Source organism: Malaya genurostris, chromosome 2 (assembly GCF_030247185.1).
Source record: "Malaya genurostris strain Urasoe2022 chromosome 2, Malgen_1.1, whole genome shotgun sequence".
Lineage (NCBI taxonomy): Eukaryota > Metazoa > Arthropoda > Insecta > Diptera > Culicidae > Malaya > Malaya genurostris.
Window position 1 is genome coordinate 268,662,334 of NC_080571.1, and position 20,933 is coordinate 268,683,266.

The 20,933-nt window shown below is 37.6% G+C and overlaps 1 protein-coding gene across 3 annotated transcripts; it reads left to right on the forward strand.

The window, feature by feature from the left end:
* The first annotated feature begins 9,175 nt into the window (after window positions 1-9,175).
* LOC131429938 (class E basic helix-loop-helix protein 23) lies at window positions 9,176-17,711 on the forward strand. 3 transcript variants are annotated; one of them, XM_058594474.1, is made up of 5 exons: window positions 9,176-9,503; window positions 9,577-10,269; window positions 16,625-16,846; window positions 16,919-17,173; window positions 17,233-17,711. In XM_058594474.1, the coding sequence occupies exons 3-5, from the start codon at window positions 16,632-16,634 to the stop codon at window positions 17,465-17,467; spliced, it is 705 nt and encodes a 234-aa protein (XP_058450457.1). In that variant the 5' UTR covers window positions 9,176-9,503; window positions 9,577-10,269; window positions 16,625-16,631; the 3' UTR covers window positions 17,468-17,711. The 3 variants fall into 3 exon arrangements, with proteins under 3 accessions (XP_058450457.1, XP_058450456.1, XP_058450455.1); XM_058594473.1 differs by having other exon boundaries at window positions 9,178-9,503; window positions 16,910-17,173; XM_058594472.1 differs by having other exon boundaries at window positions 9,185-9,503; window positions 16,907-17,173.
* The last annotated feature ends 3,222 nt before the right edge of the window (window positions 17,712-20,933 follow it).

A 20,933-nucleotide genomic window follows, 5' to 3' on the forward strand; every position in this document is an offset into this window, starting at 1 on the left:
TACGTTCATCAGGCCGCGAAACGTTTTACGTGTTGATGAAGCAGGGAAAGGTGTTCGGTTGCCGGCACCTCACCGTAACTTTTGACAGAAAGCAGATAGCGTCATTCCGACAAATGTCATCTACAGGGTCCGCCATGTAATGTTATTTTAAACATGCAATAAAACACAAACGGTTTCAGCTTTGGCTGCACGAATGTTGTCCTTCAAGGCTTGAATTGTCTCTGGCTTGTCCACATAACACTTATCTTTGACAGCCCCCCAAAGATAATAGTCTAACGGCGTCAAATCACAGCTCCGAGGCAGCCAAACGACATCCGAATTTCGAATGATAATTCGATCTTCGAAGACTGTGCGCAGAAGATCGATCGTAGCGTTAGCTGTGTGGCACGAAGCGCCGTCTTGTTGGAACCAAATGGTGTCCAAGTCTTCCTCTTCAAGTAACGAGAAGAACCAATAACTAATCATGGCGCGGTAGCGCTCGCAATTGACCGTGGCGGCGGCTCCTGCCTAATTTTCGAAGAAAAATGGCCCAACGATGCCGCCAGACCAAAATCCGCACCAAACCGTCACTCTCTGAGGATGCATCGGCTTCTCCATGATAACGTGCGGGTTTTCCGTCCCCCAGATGCGACAATTTTGCTAATTAACATACCCGCCGAGATGAAAATGTGCCTCATCCAAGAAGATGATTTTGTGGCAAAAATCGGCGTCTTCTTCAAGCTGATCGAATCCCCAGTTGGCGAAGCGATAACGCATCGCATGGTCTCGTACACAACACAACAAATTAAAAGTGACATTAAGGTTACCAATGTCGAAATAACCGCTAGTTCAAATAAAAAATGTTAGATGGCGGACCCTGTATGTGTAATAGCAGCACGTTCTTTTTGTGTCGAATACCAAAGCAAACAAACGCTTGTACTTTTTGCTGAGCTCAAAACAAATTTTAATTTCGTGAAAATCAACAAAAAAGTTTTTTCTTACACGGAAAGACCGAAATCAGCATTTTGACGAAAAAATTAGTTGATTTTCTGATTTTAGTTAGTTATTTTTTGAGACAACTAAAAAAATCTTACTTTTGCTAATTTAGATTTTTTATTTCTGATTCCCTTAATAATAATAAAATATTTGTTGAAATGGCTATTTTTTTAGTTGAATTCACCAATTCAACGTGCTGTCATTTCTTAGCTACACTCAGGCAAAAAATATATGGAATTTCATAATGATTTCGTATGGTTTTTAGCCACAAGAATATCGTAAGCGAATCATAAGGCCGCCTTATGAAATCACGAAAATTGGAATTCCAATAAAACGCCTTATGAAATTCATACGAACTTTTTAGGAATATTGTGCGAAATTTCTATAACAAACATAACTTCTCTCATATATTGTGGAGTTCATATGTTGTTCGTATGAAAACTATTATAGTGATAGATGAGATGTATGTTGCAGAGGTATATTGTTCATATTAATCTTATGAAATTATGATTTTGGTGATTTTTGATGCATCATAAGATTTGCCTTATGATTTTTACTACTCAATTTGCTTGAGTGTACGGCACACTTCATTTCCATTCAACTAATTTTTTAGTTGAATTAGAGAAATAAAACGTTGTTTTCAACCAACATAAATGGTTGAATTGGTTACTGCAATTCGCAACTATATGGCGCTCTGTCACCGAAAAAACGTTAACACCGTTATGACTACTAGCCACTAGATGGCACACTACTACCGAAAAATATTTCAGTCGCGGTAGCCTTTTCTATATTGGCAGGTATAAATACGAGAAAAAGACATAAGCGAAACATAAACTTTTTTTTTTTTTTTTGTTTCAATTATAGAGGCTTTAACATCTTAGGTCATTCGCCTCTTCGGACCAGAAAATCTTTCTGACCCTATGTGCGGGGTTGGGAATCGAACCCAGGCGGGCTGCGTGAAAGGCATCGACTATCCCATCACGCTATACCCGTCCCCGGGGAAACATAAACTTCTTTTTGAAAATTTTTCTCCTAAATCGCTGCTTCATTCGACTTCGCGAAATCGACTCTCTCACTGAAAACTTTGAGCACTCGGAAACTGTAAATTATCAAATTTCGTAGTTAACATGTAAACCTTTTTTTCGTCTAAAGACTTTTTACAGACTTTTGAAACGTCGATTGTTTGCAGTCATTCGTCAGAAATTACAAAACATAGTAGCGAACTTGCTAGAATTATTTGAGTCAATTTGGTTAGGGATTGCAAATGGTTTACGATGTTAGTTTTAGTGTGAACAAGCAAGCAAAAACAGATCTGACCTTTGCCACAGTTCCGGGTTACCCTTAGGGACATGCATTCGACACGTAGTGAACTAAAGGTCTATCCGCACTAGACCGATACGAGCTCTCCGGCACCGAATTTTTCTCTGCTGCTGCAGCTCAGCCATAGCCGAAGCAGAAATAAGTCGGTTCGTAAAAAGGGGCTCACGTTATTTGGAATTTACTTCGACAAAAGAGTTATGGAAATGGAGGTAACGGGAAAAATAGGTTACCTAAACTGAGGTTTAGGTGTACAACATTAAGGTTATGTTTCAAAATAATTACTTTGTTGAACTTTTAGTGCCATTTCAAAATACTCGCATTTGCCTATACTATTGCTCATTAGATTAATGAACAAGCGACGTATCTGATCTGTCAGATCCGCTGCGGAACTTGACTTTCTGTTTCAACAAACTTCACAAACGATGCGTGATCCTACTTACACTAGAAATCCTGCTAGGTCGAGTCCGCAACATACGACAATCGGGATGCGAGACTATCGTCTCACACTCTGAAGTACTGACCCGGTCAGGGCTGGTCAGACATAATGGCAGAATGTCACATCCGACTCTTAACCCTCATGAAACTTCAGGAAGCCCATCGATAGTGCTAGATGTAATCAACTGAGCATAAAATTGTTACATATTTTCAATTGAAAAATACAATCTAACAGCCTCATCTTCGTGCCGAAATACGTATCTGTATTGCGATGTTTATTATACATATTCACAGTGTTGTGCAATGTGTGAATGAAGTAATATACCTTATGATAAAAAAAGAACCGGAATTTTCATTTTAAAATTCCCGCGCTTGTCCAATCGGTAAACTTTTATTCTCTCAACGTTGGCAACACTTTTATACACATTTTGTCAAATTTTGACGCATATCGTACGATTAGTTTTTGTTTGGCGTCTATACAAAGAAGTTAAAAAATTTTCGTGTGGCGATTTTTATAGTGGATGAAAATTTAGAACAACGGCTCGCCTTCGAAGCGCCATTCGGTTGATTGTTGTGCGGTTTCGACGTCATATTCATAGATCCACACCTCATCACTAGTTATGATGCATTCGATGAATATGGTGTCACTATCTGCGTTGGAAATCATCTCTTTGGCCACATCAACACGACGCTGTTTTTTAATGAAATTCAGCTTTTTTGGCACCATTCGAGAAGCGACGCGTTTCAAACCCAAAACATGAATAAAAATGTGTTCGGATGATCCATAAGAGATGCCCAACAACACAGCAATCTCTCTAATCGGTACAGAACGATTTTGCAACACGATTTGCTTCGCCGATTCATTGTTTTTTTTTTCAGCTTGTACGACCACCTTTGAAGCGTATGCCTGTGTTTTTCCTAGACACGATTCACCAAAGGCCTTTTCTAACATTTTTAACGTTTCGGAACACTTAAATCCATTTGCAACACAAAATTTGATGCACGCACGTTGTTCTAAAATTTCATCCATTATGAAAATCGGCACACGAATTTTTTTCAACTTCTTTGTATAGACGCCAAACAAAAACTAATCGTACGATATTCGACAAAATTTGACAGAATGTGTACAAAAGTGTTGCCAACGTTGAGAGAATAAAAGTTTACCGATTGAACAAGCGCGGGAATTTTAAAATGAAAATTCCGATTCGTTTTTGATCATAAGGTATTTTCATGTTCATGACAATGTAATTAAAAGCGCTTACCGCTTAAAAATTACTGCTAAAGTAAAGTGATAGTATTTGTATTTTCTTGAAAGTGCATATGTGGAATTAGGCTTATCAGCAACATTCTTGGAAACGGAATCAAAAATGTTCTTCCAGCAACATTCTTGGAAACGGAATCAAATTCAGAAAAGCAATTGATATTTTAGTTGTTTAGCTATCGTGAATGCAGAAAAAATATCGTGTGTTTATAAAACACTGTTTATTAAAAAAAATACGGGGCAAGCGCAAAAATGGATTGATGGTGTAAAAATGTTGGAGCGCCGTTGCAACACTTGTATTGTTCCTCGAGGAGAATAAGTTGATCAATAAATTCGAAATCTGGAAAAAAGAGTTAAATATGATCAGTATCTAACGGAGAAAACAGATTGTAAAATGAACATGTGAATGCAATTATGTGATTAAAACCGGGAAAATGTAACCGCAGAGACGGGCCTCGAACCCGTAGCTAACTCCTAACCGGGGAAATTGTTTTATCAATTAAACTACCCTGCATATGAAAACACATGAAGAGAAAGTCCAATTGGATTGGACGAAAATTGAGCATGCTTCGCTGTACTTAGCCACCACGGTATTCATTTACAGTCCCGTATCGATTTTCGAATTTGTTTCTTCATGTGTTTTCATATGCAGGGTAGTTTAATTGATAAAACAATTTCCCCGAATAGAAGTTAGCTACGGGTTCAAGTCCCGTCTCTGCGATAACCCCCACCGGGTTCGTACATCAACAAAATTTGGAAAACTTGCCGGAAAAGTGGGAAAAATCCATGAAGTTGTTTTGTATGGACAATGGAATTTTCCACTGAAAAATTCGCCAATGCTTGCTAGATTTACGATTGATGTTTGGCGCGCAACTTGTTGCATAAGTGCTTGGCCGTCGAAGGAAAGAATACTAGATCGTTGAAAAAAATTTTTGGCGCCCAACGAGATGTTTTGTGTGGAGAATTCGCATGCATGCGTGATTAATTGGGTATCAAAATTATTGCTTGGTAAATAAATTAATGACAGAATGCATATGACTGTATGACCGCTGCAGGTAGAAGAAAATTCTGATATCCAGTTAAAGAACTGTGTGTAATGAAATCAGATGAATAATAATTGTGAGCGCGAGTTTAACAAATCTGAAAATTTTTGAATGAATCAATGAAGAGATTGTGCTGTAGAAGCTAAGATCACACATAATAAGTGGCAATTTGATCAATGTTCAAGATGATTACCATAATGGATTGAGACTGCCATTTTCTATTTCATATTCTGTGAAGAATGTTAAAATTGGTAAGATAAATATCAAATTAAAAATTTAGGCGTCGTCTCTCCAAGCAATCAAAAGTTCCACAGTACCTGAAAAGTATCGACTTTATTAGAGCTTTGATGTACGCGTGGTACTTTTTAGCAACTAGAATGTACAGAAAATGTTCCCAGAAAAATTTCTCGCTTCTTTAAAGCTGTACAAGGAACTTCTGCAAAGTTAGTTCTGTTGTGTCGAGTGAACATTCAAGTTTGAGTAATTCCTTAAAAACGGACTGTTGGGAATGTTTTGTATGCTACTTAAGCCAAATCCTTTTTTACGAACTTTTGGTTACTTAGGCTAAAAACAAATTGTAAATATATCTTACTCTACCGAATGAACAACTTTAGAAGAAAAACTCTGCAACATTGTGTTAAGTTTATCAATCCAACATTATGGTTAGTGAGCTTTTTTATCGATTACCGATAGTAAGAGGCACATCTGGGACGGAAAACGTGGCACCTTATATCCATTTCGTCGAAGCCGTTAGAAAAAGATCTCTGTTCAGTTCATTGACTCAAAGGATGAGATGAAAACCAGTGCCTTTGCTCAATTTTAATATAAGTATTTCACATTTTCACATTCTGATACTCCTTTTTTGAGCTAAAGCTAAACGTTAATTGTAGGTTAGGTAATCAGAAAAAACAGTGGAGACATACGTGGAGCACTTAGTCGTTTGACAATTCTGCTGTCCGAAAACATAAATTCGAACAAACAAATTTTAGGCGAGACGAAATTCGATGGGTCAGCTAGTTAAATAATATAATAAGAATTTCTCTTATCTTATTCTGAGGCAGTTTATTCAATTGTATTTTATTTGAAGATGGAACTACTGGATCAATTGTACTTAATAAAATTGGAATAACTCATCAATAACGAAATAAAATATAATAACTAATTCAGATGTTTAACAGATATTGTACAATTTCTTGATTCTCTAGATGAAATATCAAGAAAATATCAAATATCGCTATGATAGCACAGAAACGTCAAGACAAGATATGATAGTAAAATTTGTAATTATTTGGATCTTTGTTTGCCATTTACATCTACCCGGGTACCCTGCATACAAAAACGCATGAAGAAAAATTCCAATAGGATAGAAGGAACCAAGCATGCTTCGCTGTACTTGGTCACTACGGCATTTACTTTACAGTCCTATATCTACGGCAATAAATTCAACAGAAACGAATACATCGATTATAAGTCTTTTTTTGCTCTTCTACTTTCCCGCCGACACTGATTCGAAATTCTGTTTTGCCTGTTTTTGCTCTCTACAGGATACACACGATAAAATTTCTCCGGTTAGAAGTTGGCTACGGGTTCGAGTCACGTTTCTGCGGTTGCACTTTCAAGGTTTTCATAACATAACTGCATTCACATGTCAATTTTCCAATCTATCTTTTTCGTTAGATACAGATCACATTTTAAAGTAGCTCAAGACGTTTCAGCAAAGACTAAAACACAAATCGTTGAAAAAATAAGTTGTTTTATTTGTCAAACACTTCTTTGACGGACGTGTTAACATATTTTAAAAACCACTTACTTCGGGAAACGGTTTTCCTGGTAAAACAATCACCGTAGCGGAGCCTATCCCAATCTCAACCTATACATACAATTTATACAGGAATCGGGTAGTTGTTAGCTCAATAAAATTCCGAAGATCCGTTTCGTATACAGAGCAAATCGTGTTTCAAGGTCGTTCCATAAACCAGCACCGCTCGAATGGAATGTTTGCATCGAATGAATTTGAGAATTGAAAACACTTTCGGTCTCTACGCGTATTTATTTTTTATTTTAGGTTACTCCAACTTGCATCAATAGTAATGAAAGAAAATGTTATCTAACTAGCCTTATAATCCAGTCTTCGTAGCATCCAACTACCACTTACCTTATGATCAAAAAAAGAACCAGAATTTTCATTTTAAAATTCCCGCGCTTGTCCAATCGGTAAACTTCTATTCTCTCAACGTTGGCAACACTTTTATACACATTTTGTCAAATTTTGACGCATATCGTACGATTAGTTTTTGTTTGGCGTCTATACAAAGAAATTGTGTGTTCCGAAACGTTGAAAATGTTAGAAAGAGCCTTTGGTGAATCGTGTCTAGGGAAAACACAGGCATACGAGTGGTATAAACGCTTCAAAGGTGGTCGTACAAGCTTGGATGATAATGAGATCCCTGGCGCCCAACAACATCTGTTACTGAAGAAAACATTGAATCGACGAAGCAAATCGTGTTGCAAAATCGTTCTGTACCGATTAGAGAGATTGCTGTGTTGTTTGGTATCTCTTATGGATCAGCCGAACTCATTATAACTGATGTTTTTGGTTTGAAACGCGTCGCTTCTCGGCTGGTGCCAAAAAAGCTAAATTTCATTCAAAAACAGCGTCGTGTTGATGTGGCCAAAGATATGATTTCCAACACAGATGGTGACCCCACATTCATCGAATGCATCATAACTGGTGATGAGGTGTGGATCTATGAATATGACGTCGAAACCGCACAACAATCGACCGAATGGCGCTTCGAAGGCGAGCCGTTGTTCTAAATTTTCATCCATTATAAAAATCGCCACACGAAAATTTTTCAACTTCTTTTTTCTTTACAAAAAAGTTTACCGATTGGACAAGCGCGGGAATTTTAAAATGAAAATTCCGGTTCTTTTTTGATCATAAAGTATGTCTATCGATGCTGAACGCTTTACCAAAATACCTTTTCAGTGCGGTTCGAAAATTTTGATTAGTAATCACAGAGAAAAGACATTCATGTAAAACTTCCAATGCGAGCCGTATTGAACAGTTGAAAAATTCACCTGTAGAGGCGCTTCGAGCAGCCCAGCACTCGCTTAGGGGCTCTAGCGTTCGACCTTACATTCAATGGTAATTCAAGCATACATAATTATACGCAAGGACAATTTGAATGGATTCACTTCTTTACACAGATTTTTAAGCAAGTTAGTTATATTTTAAATGTTTATACTCTATTTTTTGAAAAAAAAATTGAAGCAACAAAAATACATCATCTTGTTTTTAGTATTTCGTAATGATATCCTTAATGAGATAGATATCTTTCCACCGACAAGTATGAATATTAAAACAATAATTTTTCAAGTATTTTTCGAGCTTTTTACTGGCTCGTGTTCACATTCGTGAATTGAAATAAAGCAAGAAAAGAAACTAGATTCCGTGTTCTTAAAAGAACTTATCGCCGCATGGAAGTCTTGTGCACACATGAACTATTAGTTTCTGCTGAATAAAATTTGAGAAGGTTGCATCCTTCCATTACGAAAAAACTCAGTATTTGTTATTTAATTTTGCGTTCAGATCAATTTCAATCAAGCTTGTAACTATCGATTCACAATGGTTTCCAAACTTTTCCTACCTAATCAAATGGGGTTTACTGAAAAACTTTCATCCCTTCGAGAAGCTAGAAAATTAACAAGAGGACATTTTGTTTAAAAATAATGCAGAAAACAGATGATTGCCAAACCATAAAGCGAACCTTGTCTACAGAGAATAGTGCTGCGTTCGTTTAGTCTGGTTCATCCTTCCCCTAACTTTTTATCAGCATTGAACAGATTGAGCTACAGTTTAACCTCTATTTTTTGACTTTGACTAGAACTTGAAGCGAAATAATTCAAACTATTGTGTTACTTTTTGTTTCACTAAGAAAGATTAGATAATAATAAGCATGTCCTGTAATGAAGTAATTGATGTCATTACCATTAAAAATTAAGCCACTATAATAAATAATATATTTCTCGCTATCATGGGACTCGACTGTACCTGTAGTGACAAAGTGAGCTTATAAATTAAACTTTTTTTTGTTCTCTCTTTCTATACATCATCAACCAACTGTGCAGATTCCACATAACAAGATCGACAACTACACTCGCCTTGTCGTGGTTTACCAATACCAGAGTTCCACATACAATCGCACAGATCGAACCGAAGGAACAGTAGAAGGACACCCTTCCAAAAATCTCAGCTTCGCCTGAAACGTGGTGATGCTAGTTTTTACGTTTCGGTTGTTGTTATCGTTGTTATGAAAGTTATTTTCATTTGAGTCTGGCTCGCTTCTTCGGTGCATTCTTCATCAGGGGGTGATGAATTTTCTGATAGGATTTTCACTACCTTAGCATTCAGATTATCCGGTAAAATTCGAAACAAATGATTTGTTGATGGAATTGGAACCGAACCGGTAAGTATTTGATCGGGGATTAATTAATTAAAACAAATAGCAAACTAATTAATTTCATTTCTCTCCTCTCCAGCAAAACAAGAACGGTGTTCTTCGTCTCGACTAAAGTCTGATGGATAGGAAATGTGGATGAAAACCAAACAACATTATTCCAACAAGAGCAAACAACCCTTATTACTTGGTTTGTTCTCTGTTCGCACTTGAGCGTGTATTTGTGTGTGAGTGTTAAAGTGTGTACTCTCCCAGGAGCTTTCGTTTAAATACCCTAAAATAACGTAGCAGCTGACAATAGCGCCATCATCAGGAATCAACTGAAATTACGATCAACAATTACAAACCAGAGTACCAGTCAGGGTGCACACACAAACCGCAGAATCACCATCAATGGTGGAGGTCCTTGCGAACGCGAATCGGGTAGCGTACAGCTTGTAGGAAGTTGCAGCGGAGAGAAAGCATTTATTCATAAGTGATTCGTTGAAAAGTACCACTCACATACACTTGGCTGGAGTTTGGGACTGACAGCACAAATTGAATTTTCCTGGAAAAGTGCTATCGCGAGCAGCAGACAACTTTTGAAGTGTTTTGTGACGCGAACCAGCGGTACCCCTCTTCGACCAAAACATCCCAAACCACCCAGCATCCAAACGTTGAGAGCTGATCGGATCCGGTGGGAGTCGGGGTGTGAAATTTAATCGTGCGGTGGAAGCTGTCATTTTGTTTCATTCTTGCCGATAAATCAGTAAAAGGTCAAACGTGTAAGCGAACCGTGAGTATTATCTATTCAGTTTTGGACACATGGGCTTTTGTTTTTATGTTTCTATATGATGTGCATGGTTTTCCATCCTATTAAAGGTTTCTGTTGTCTGATTACCACCTCATTCGCCCATTTTCTCTCTCTCTCGCTGAGTTAGCTCTCTCGAAAATAACTGAGTAAGAAGTTTCGTTAGCAGCGCCTCTGTAAGTGAAGTATGTGAACCTGCTCATTTCAAGCAGCCATCTCTATTTAGTATATGAAAATTATCAACATTAAAACTGATTAGTACAGGGTCCGGCACTCGAAGTGTAACCAATTAAAAAGGCCATAAATTCAGTTTGGAAAATTACTTTTACTTAATTCAAAGTACAAAATGTGTAAAAATAATACAAAATTCAGAATCAATTCACTTTTACTCGATATGACCACCTTTTGCCTTGACTATGGCCTTGAGACGGTCAAAAAACGAATCGCAAGCTGCCCGAATGTGACTTGCAAGTGTATTTTGGCCCACTCGCGGACAATAACTTTTTTCAGCGCCTCGAGACTGGTGTATCTTTTAGTTCGGACTTTGCTTTCCAAAATGGCCCAAAGAGAATAATCCATTGGATTCGCATCTGGTGAATTCGAGAGCCATTGTGTGGACGTGATGAAGTTCGGAACGTTGTTTTTCAGCCATTTTTGGTTCACTCGAGCTTTGTGAAACGGTGCCGAGTCCTGCTGAAACGTCCATGGTCTGCCACCGAAATGTTTGTCTGCCCACGGCTTCAAAGCAACCTCCAGAATACTTTCCCGATAATATGTCGCATTTACCTTGACGCCAGACTCGAAGGTCTGAAGTTTGTTACACTTCGAGTGCCGGACCCTGTATCTCAGCCATCTACATTTCATTGTGTTAGGTACATTTTATAGCTACTTGTACATTACGCAAAACACTTGAAAAATCTTTTTTTGCCTTTCTCTATAGAAAGGTATTAGAATTGCTGGAAACCCCGACTTTCGAACGGAGCCTCGGAGACCCATAGTGTTATATACCATTAGTTTGACTTTTGGTTCCGGAGATATAATGGTATAAGTGACGTAACCGACCAAACACGTTGTTTTTTATCGCTCTAATGTATATAAGGGTGCCAATATTTTGGGATCACCTCTAATTTCGTTGAGCACCATTGTTCGCAAAGTTAAAGCACCTCGAAAAAAAGTCCCCATGCAAAATTTGAGCTAAATCGGACATAGCTAACGGGTGCTACCCGGCGGTTAAGGTTTGAAAATGTTCGATCTTGAAAAATTACCATATGGGGGAGTACATGAGATTTCCGAAATTGAACTTTTTTTATGGCAAACGTCTTAGAATTGCATAAAACGTCGAGATTTAGTGTCATCTAAAAAAAATTCCCAGAAGGTCGATTTTTCGAAAAAAAAAATTTCAGGATGACAGTAAATCTCGACGTTTCACAATTCTAAGACTTTTGGCATTTAACCAATTTTTTCGATTTCGGAAATTTGATGTACACGCAGAAAAATTTATTTTAAATTTTAATATTGCAAATTATTATTGGAAATAAATAAAAGAAACATTTAATGCAAATATATACTTACTTACTCTTACTCTATCAGTCGTAGACCACGCGGGTCTCTGCTGTATACAGGAGGCGTCTCCATTCAACTCGGTTCATGGCTGTTCGCCGCCAGCCTCGGTAGCTGCGAAGGGTCCGCAGGTCGTCCTCAATTTGATCGATCCATCTTGCCCGCTGCGCGCCTCTTCTTCTTATACCGGTCGGATCATTATCGAGAATCATTTTAACCGGGTTGTTCTCCGACATTCTAACAACATGCCCGGCCCCCCGTAACCGCCCGACCTTGGCCGTTTGGACGAGGGTTGGTCCTCCCAGCAACTGGTGCAGTTCATGGTTCATTCGCCTTCTCCACGTACCGTCTTCTATCCGCACTACACCGAAGATGGTTCGCAACACCTTCCGTTCAAAAACAGCTAGTGCGCGTTGGTCCTCCGCAAGCATTGTCCAGGACTCATGCCCGTAGAGGATAACCGGTCTAATCAGCGTTTTGTAGATAGTTAACTTCGTACGACGGCGAATTTTGCTCGATCGAAGCGTCTTGCGCAGTCCAAAGTAAGCACGATTTCCTGACAATATGCGTCTCTGAATTTCTCTGCTGGTGTCATTATCGGCAGTGACCAGTGAGCCCAAGTACACGAACTCGTCGACCATTTCGATTTCATCACCGCCAATCAGAACTCGCAATGGGTGGCTGACGTTATCTTCTCTCGAGCCCCTGCATTTCATGTACTTTGTCTTTGACACATTGATGTCTAGTCCGATCCGCTTGGCCTCAGCTTTTAGTCCGATGTACGTATCTTCCATCTTCTCAAAGTTGCGTGCTATAATATCAATATCATCAGCGAAACCAAGTAGCTGGACGGACTTTCTGAAAATCGTGCCACTCGTGTCTATCCTCGCTCTTCTTATCACACCCTCCAAAGCAATGTTGAATAGCAGACACGAAAGGCCATCACCTTGCCGTAGCCCTCTGCGAGTTTCGAAGGGACTCGAGTTTATCCCCGATACTCGAACAACGCACATCACTCGATCCATCGTAGCCTTGACCAATCGTATCAGTTTGTCCGGGAATCCGTAGTCGTTCATGATTTGTGCTAATATATATCAAATATATTGTGCTTTGAATTGAAATATATTTCATTTCCATCTGAATTTCATTTCACTTGGAATCAAATACAATTTTTATTTGATTCAAAGCAAATCAGTTTTGTTTCTAAAATCAGGGTTTCGTGCGATTGTAGATTCAATGATGGATTTTTTTTTAAATTCTATGAATTGTTATTTGAAAAGAATTTTTGACTAATTATTGTAAATTCAGCTGAGTACGGTTGCGTTTTTGACTCCTCTACTTCCTTTCGTTCAATAATTTCCAAAAACTCTACTGTGAAACCGTTCTCTGGAATGAATACAAATGTAATTTCGATTTACATACATAATTCATGACCTACCTATCTTATGAATCGCACAACTCAAACGATTTCAATAATGCATATAGTTAAAATTCGTCAACTGTTTCGAAAGTTATTTCCGTACATTTTCCATTTAAATGATGTAACAAAATGAAATCTCAGCAAAACTTGTGTTCAGTCTCGCTAAATCAACTAATACAAATGTTTGATTCAATGAAAATGTTTTAGAATCGATAATCTCTGGCATTTGATTCAGGGACGAAAATTTTTAATCAACGCCCATGAATTTGAAACTAAGACTCAGTATATTTAATTCAGTTTAATTCAAGAGTCAACACATTTTTTTACTTGAATCCATCGAAACAAATAAACTTTCGATTTGTTTCAATAAAATCTTGAAATTTGAATCCATATCTCAAAATATTCGAATCTAATATACATTGCCATACTGAATTTGATTCAAAAACAGATTATATTTGATACAAATTTTAATTCAAAAATAATTTTATTTGATTCAAACAATTGTTTGAAGTTGACTTAAAGACACAATATATTAGAATCTAATGTGTTCTATTTCTCTGCGTGTACCATTTCTAAGATGCGTCCTCAAAAATATTCGTTCACCGCCTTATTTCTCAATATTTTTTCACGAAAAAGATACTAAATGTTGATTGAATGATGCTTTTGAATCTATTTTTTTAAATGATGGGTCATTAGTATTGTGAGCAAGCTAAAGCTCTAAAAAAATTCGCAAAAATGGTGTTATTTTTCATCCGTTAGACCCTACATGAGCCGGTAAAAACTGTCTTTCGAAGTGCATTAATCTCTTTCAAATTCAGTCCTAGGTTCAACCTACTTGTTTCCATTTTTACTATTTTCAAACCCAGTGAAGTTTTGTTCGGAGTTGAAGGGCAATAGAAAATAAAATATACTACATATCAACATGGATCACTCTTACGATTCACGTTGGACATCACAGTAAAGTGCAGCGGCAAAAAAGGTTACTAATACGCTACAAATTTTTTAATGCACATATGATAGTTTTCTCAATCAGTGCACTGAACCGAAAAACTCCAAATATATGGAATATTTTTCGATATACACTGCACGAAAAAATAAGCTGTAAATAAGGTTTAGAATCGCAATCTGATACTATCTCGGATGAGAACATTTTGTTTTTATAAAAATCCCTATAGGTATCTTGAATGGAATGTGAATTGTCGTATTTTGAATGAAATTCAATTACTTTTTAGAAAATAAATCGAAACTTCAAATTTTGACTCAAAGTTTAAACTATTCGCAAAACTGCTCACAGCAATGGGCAGATCGCCTAGTATATGCACTTTTAATTCATAGACAATTTATGAAAATGACAATTTTATTTTACGTTCTAACTTTCCCTGCGAGAAAAGATTATGTTCAGCTAATTGAAATTTAATGTCATGAACGCAATGGAAGAAATATCGCAATCAAAGTAACATGTAATACACCGTTCATTTCATTTTATGTTTGTTCTATATAGCAAAAGTGAGCTACCAAACATTGCCTTCGCAGCCTGTAGGTTTCGTCTTATCAGCACTATTCATAACATTCATGAGTAAAGTTTTATCGACGACACGACCTGCCGCTCGACTATCAAAACTCCCCCTCAGTAACTGATAATGTCAAAACGAAATTGCTTTTCATTTCCAGATAATTCGTCGTCCATTGATTTCACATACATAAATGTCTGATATATAACACTAGCATAGCCGCCATTCTGGTATAAATTTACACCTAATTTGCGGAAGATCGATCAGCTTCTATACTATGCTAGAGAATTCTGTGAAATATGATTTTCATACAAAACGGAATCTATTTGGTCTAGTCTTCTATCTCATAGACGTTTCTTCCATTTAACTAGCTCTTTATTTCCAGATAATTCGTCGTCCATTGATTACACATACATAAATGTCTGATATAACACATGGATCAATAAGTCCCGAGACTAACAATGGAAACAACATTTTTTTTGCAAATTTTTTTTTATTCATCAACATAATCACTTTTTAGGGTGATACAATGGTTCCAACGTTTTTCCAATTTTTCAATACCATGTTTATAAAAAAAATTATCTTTCGCTTCAAAATAAGCTTCAGTTTCAGCGATGGCCTTTCTTTTTCCCTGGAGCATTTTTTTTAACATCAGCAAAGAGCCAGTAGTCACTGGGGGCTAAACCTGGCGAGTATGGGGGGTGGGGAAGCAGATCAAAGCGCAATTCGTTCAATTTCGCCATTGTTTTCATCGACTTGTGGCAGGGTGCATTGTCTTGATGAAAAAGGTTTTTTTTTCTCTGCATGTGCGGTTGTTTTTTTGCGATTTCCTCCTTCAAACGCACCAGTAAGTCAATATAATAATCACTGTTGATCGATTTACCTTTTTCGAGGTAGTCAATGAAAATCACGCCATGCGTATCCCAAAAAACTGACGCCATGACTTTGCTGCGTTTTCGGACGCTTCGGACGGCTTCCGCCAGCTGTGCGCCACTCAGATGACTGCTGCTTCGACTCTGGAGTGTAGTAATGTATCCATGTTTCGTCCATGGTCACGTAACGACGCAAGAAATCTTTTTTGTTGCGAGTAAACAGCGATAAACTGCTTTCTGAATCATCGACTCGTTACTGCTTTTGTTCCATCGAAAGCAATCGCGGCACCCACTTGGAAAAAACCTTTTTCATGCTCAATTTTTCATGAGTACACTTCCATATGATATCTGTGTCATCTCAACAATCTCACGGAGCTTCACTTTACGATCTTTCATTATAATTTTTGTCACTTCACTCACATTTTCCGGTGTAACCGCTTCCATAGGTCTACCCAAGCGTTCCGCGTCATTTGTGTCGGTACGACCACGTTTAAACTCGGCGAACCACCGACAAATCGTTGCTTTTGATGGACAAGAGTCCGGATAACATTTTTCATTCCATTGTTTCGCTTGCACGGTTTTTTTACCCATTAAAAAACAATGTTGTATCAAAACACGAAACTCGGTTTTTTCCATTTTTTAAACAAACTACAAAACGACTTCACTCCAACCTCGATAACTCAGCTGTTTCTGGTCGGATCGACCTAAAATTTTGACCCGTTTCAATCAAAGGTTAGTACTCTAGAAAGACGTGGTTACTGGTTTACTACGAGCGCCATCTCTGCTTTAGTCTCGGGACTGATCCATGTATTATAACACTAGCATAGCCATTCTGGTATAAATTTACACCTTATTTGCGGAAGATCGAATCGAAGCTTCTATACTATGCTAGAGAATTCTGTGAAATATGTTTATAATTTCGTTATTTGCTATAGTATTATCCCACAACACAATTATATATGCCATAATACTTTCAGCCTGACGATGGATCCCCATAATCCGTTCAACTTTCATCTGGGTCCACCGAGCAGTTCAGCCCATTCTCACCACCCGGAACCAACGCCAAGCCCTCCACAGAGTGTTCCGGGAAGACGTACCCCTTTGGGCACGGTAGGTCTAGGTGGATTCTACGCCCAACCACATGCGTCAGCTGCTGTTTCGCTAACAGACGAAAACCGTCCATCCGGAAGTGCTGAAAGGTAACAACCTAACCCATTAACGTTGTACAAGCTTTGTGGAAATTAAATTTCATCAATCAGAAGCCATTTCAGTCCTCCCCCGCACCACCAGTCGGCACCGGTTGCCGGTGGTAAGCAAAAGAATCGTCAGGGAAAAACTGTTCGGTTGAACATAAATGCCAGGGAGAGACGTCGAATGCACGATTTGAACGATGCTCTTGATGAATTGAGAAGTGTCATCCCGTACGCTCACTCTCCATCGGTTCGAAAATTGTCCAAAATTGCCACGCTACTGTTGGCCAAAAACTACATTTTGATGCAAGCCAACGCTTTGGATGAATTACGAAGGTAACTGAAAATTTGCATACACTTCAAATGGCATTTTTTTTAATACTTGCCTTACGTAGATTATTGGCGTACATCCAAAGTGCAGCTGGTGCTGGCGCACCTACCGTCGACTTAAGAACAATGCCTTCTGCGCTGAAATTACAGCAACTGCTTCAAACTCCACAACAAGAACTGCAACAACAAGCCCAGCAACATCTACAACAACAGCAGCAGCTACAACAGCAGCAACAACAACAACAGCAGCAACTCTCACAGCAAAGTGGAGCGCCACCTCCACCTAATTCGAATTCTTGAATGTAGCTACTATGAAAAGTACATATACATGCCAAAAGTTCAATTACTTTAACAAGCGAGTGTTTGTGACCCATTGAAAACATGCATACTAGTCAACGACTGCAACATTTAAACAATTTTGTAGTGATGGAAACAACTTTATATAGGATCCTGTTAGCAATACAAGCAAATTATTGGACTAGTCAGATTTGTGATGAAACAAAGATAGTATTGATATTTCATACTTCGTATTTTCAATAAAGTAGTGCATTGAAAAGAAATGCGTTCTAAATTAAATGAGAAATATTTTTAAATAACATTATCGTCAAAGTAACTAACTATAAAAGTTTTATACCTCAGTTTGCTTCCTTTTCTCGTTCGATGCAGTCGATACACCGAGCCGTTTTCGGCATAGAAGACAAACACAAAAAACATATAATGGTACTTATCATTAAGATGATAAGATGGAAATACCTAATAAAAATGGGCTGATTATTCCGTGATCTCGCACTATTTTAGAGTACTTTCCATCGAATTTCGTCATTTCTTTCAATAACCTTTTTTTTGGTAAAAATAATGTTTTGTGAAAGAACAATTATGTCTACTCAATGGACTTTTACTCAACCGTTGAGTTTTATTCATTTGGTTTTTGATGCGGTTTCTTATATATATATATATATATATATATATATATATATATATATATATATATATATATATATATATATATATATATATATATATATATATATATATATATATATCGTATTGAACGGAACTCTTTGCTAGATAATTTTGCTCTTTGGTTTTAAACACCAATGAAATGATCGATTCCCTTCCGCCATCAGGTTGAACTGATCATCAATAACACGACTATTGAGCCCAGTTTTGAAGATCGATTATGTTTTTCACACCATCGACTTAAATGACGAATTCACATTTTAAACACTATTCACCCAGCAATTTCGGAACCGGAAGTAAAATCCGGATAGAGTTATTGAATTACTATAAGACTACAAATCATTTATTTAAATTTAAGTTCCTGAAAATTGATATTGCCAATTCTGAGAAAACGAAATGAGTTTCATTTTCAAGACATCGACCACTATTTCCGGTACTTCGGTTTGTTCGACTATGGACTACCAAACCTATTAACTGGAATCGTTTCGAGTATAGTTTCGAAGATTTTCTACGTTTTTCGCATTACCACCATAAACAGTGGTTGAAAATATTAAACACTCAATTTGAACATCCGGTAATCCCGGAACCGGAAGTTAGATCGCGATCAAATTCAGGAATGGAAAACATTTAACGTCACATTACCTAATATTAGATTGATGAACGAAACCCCGAAATTAAATAGGAAATACTAATAATTGAGTAGGTATCCGATTACATGTACTATTGAGTCATTGATCAAGCTCAAATTACTGACACTGCATATTACCAGATCCTGTCAGCTTGGAGCGAAATCAAGCATCAGTTCAGCAACGCCATCGCACGGCTTCACATTCAACATATCATGTCAATTCTCTCAACTACTTTTATGTAGAATATTCGATGCGGACTCGCCATGCTCGCAAAAAAAGATGTTGCCATTGATTTGTTCGGGAAATGTGAGAGCTGGAAAATTTGGTAATATGGATTTATGGATAGGCCGCCATTCTAGTCACATATCGCGTTCAAGTAGATTTTTCGGAGCTCATTCATTTTTTAATAAATAATCGAATAAATGACGTAGCCGACCACACTACCCAAGCAACCGAAAGCTCCACATTAACTGAAAAAATTAACTTTTTTGCTGCTCAAAAGTACACGACTTGAAAATGCAGAACGGTCTCCGAGTGTACAGTGTATTCGAGGAACTTCGTCCAATTACGATGCGTCAACTATCAAGTGTGCATAACTACTTGAAAACGGGCTGCTTAAAATGCTATTCATGAACTTGGTAGTCTGCCTAAGCCAAATCACTCCGTTTTAGCCTGGATGCTTGGTATTTTTCACATAAAAAAAGTTTGAAAGTACTACATTGTACTAATGCTGATACTTTCCATTTCGCAAATGTTAACGAACAAATGACGAAAGCGTCAGAGCATTCATTTATGGATTACTCATAACAATCTGTGAATTATTGGATCTCAGAAAGCCGAAAACCGGGTAGTAGCCGAAGTCAGGCCCGTGCGCAGTGGACGATTTTGAGGGTGAAAACAACCACCCTCCCCCCCCCCCCCCCCCCTCTCTTGTAACCACCCCTTAAACCCTCTCTCTTGAACAGCTAACATTATCTACATATAGTAATTTTCACTGGTGGTTAACAAAGATTGCGATGCGACAAGATAGCGACAAAATGCCGCAAAGATAGCGAAACTGTCATTAGCATCGATTCAACTCCTTCGAAACCACAAACCAGAAATATATATATTTAAGTTGACCGTTAATTGACAATCGTTTTTATAACCAGCATAATTATATAATAATACTTTGTATTCATCTACTACTATGAAAAAATTATAAATCGTCTACTCTAAAAATTCTGTCGTCTTAGACATATACATACATATACATGATGATTTATTGAACAAACAAATGATTCTTGTTGCTAGAGAATATTACCTTTCAAATCTGCAATTGCCTTTAATCCATCCATCATTCTCTATTCGCTCTAATTCTTGATATACAAATTCTGTAGACTTCAGTACAACAGGCAGCGAAGGGGTTAAAACAGCTGCCCAACTCCTGGGCAGAGATGCCAGGTGAATTTTTCACGTTTGCACTCCAATGCAAGTGTACGAGAAAAACCAAACAGGAAGCCTGACGCAATTTTAAAAGTCTGTAAATTTGACGACTGTATATAAAAGTTTCAAAAACCTGTAAAAACACAGAGTCTGCTTACAAAAGAAATCGGTAAATTTACAGGCAATTCTAAAGCCTGGCACCTGTGATTCTGACGTTTATCATTTCGCTATTTCGCGGTGATTCCGTCGCATTCTATGCCAAGCTGAAAATCACATCATTGATATAGTTTTTAAGCAAATTTAGATGTTTTACTTTTCATATCTGCCAATGATAAATTGACTGCGAGAGAAGATAGAGGAATAAAAATGCAAAGATGTTAAAATTTACTAAAAAAGAAACACCATCAGAAGGATTCGAACCTGCAACCTTCTAGATCAGTGGTTCCCAAACTATCTTGGGTCATGGACCCCTTTACTAAAATTAACTTAGGCCTCAGACTCACATCAACAAATTCCTTTGAAAATTCAATTTCTTTCTTTTTTAATATTGATGAAAAATACTTATAAATTTCTGCGGATGGTCAATTAAACACACCTTTTTTAGCGTAAATATTTCAAATAACAACTAATATCAAACAATAGGGGGTCGATTTCGTCTACCCTCATAGTCAGTTTTCGTTTACGTCGACCCCCGCGAAAACGATATCGACCCCAAGAGGTCTATATCGACCACTTTGGGAACCCCTGTTCTA

What these genes read in the sequence shown, in the direction of transcription:
- LOC131429938 (XM_058594472.1), top strand. Translation starts at nt 16,632, where the DNA reads ATGGATCCCCATAATCCGTTCAACTTTCATCTGGGTCCACCGAGCAGT. An exon ending in CCATCCGGAAGTGCTGAAAG is followed by an intron (nt 16,847 to 16,906) that starts GTAACAACCTAA and finishes TTCATCAATCAG; the next exon opens with AAGCCATTTCAGTCCTCCCC. An exon ending in GCTTTGGATGAATTACGAAG is followed by an intron (nt 17,174 to 17,232) that starts GTAACTGAAAAT and finishes TGCCTTACGTAG; the next exon opens with ATTATTGGCGTACATCCAAA.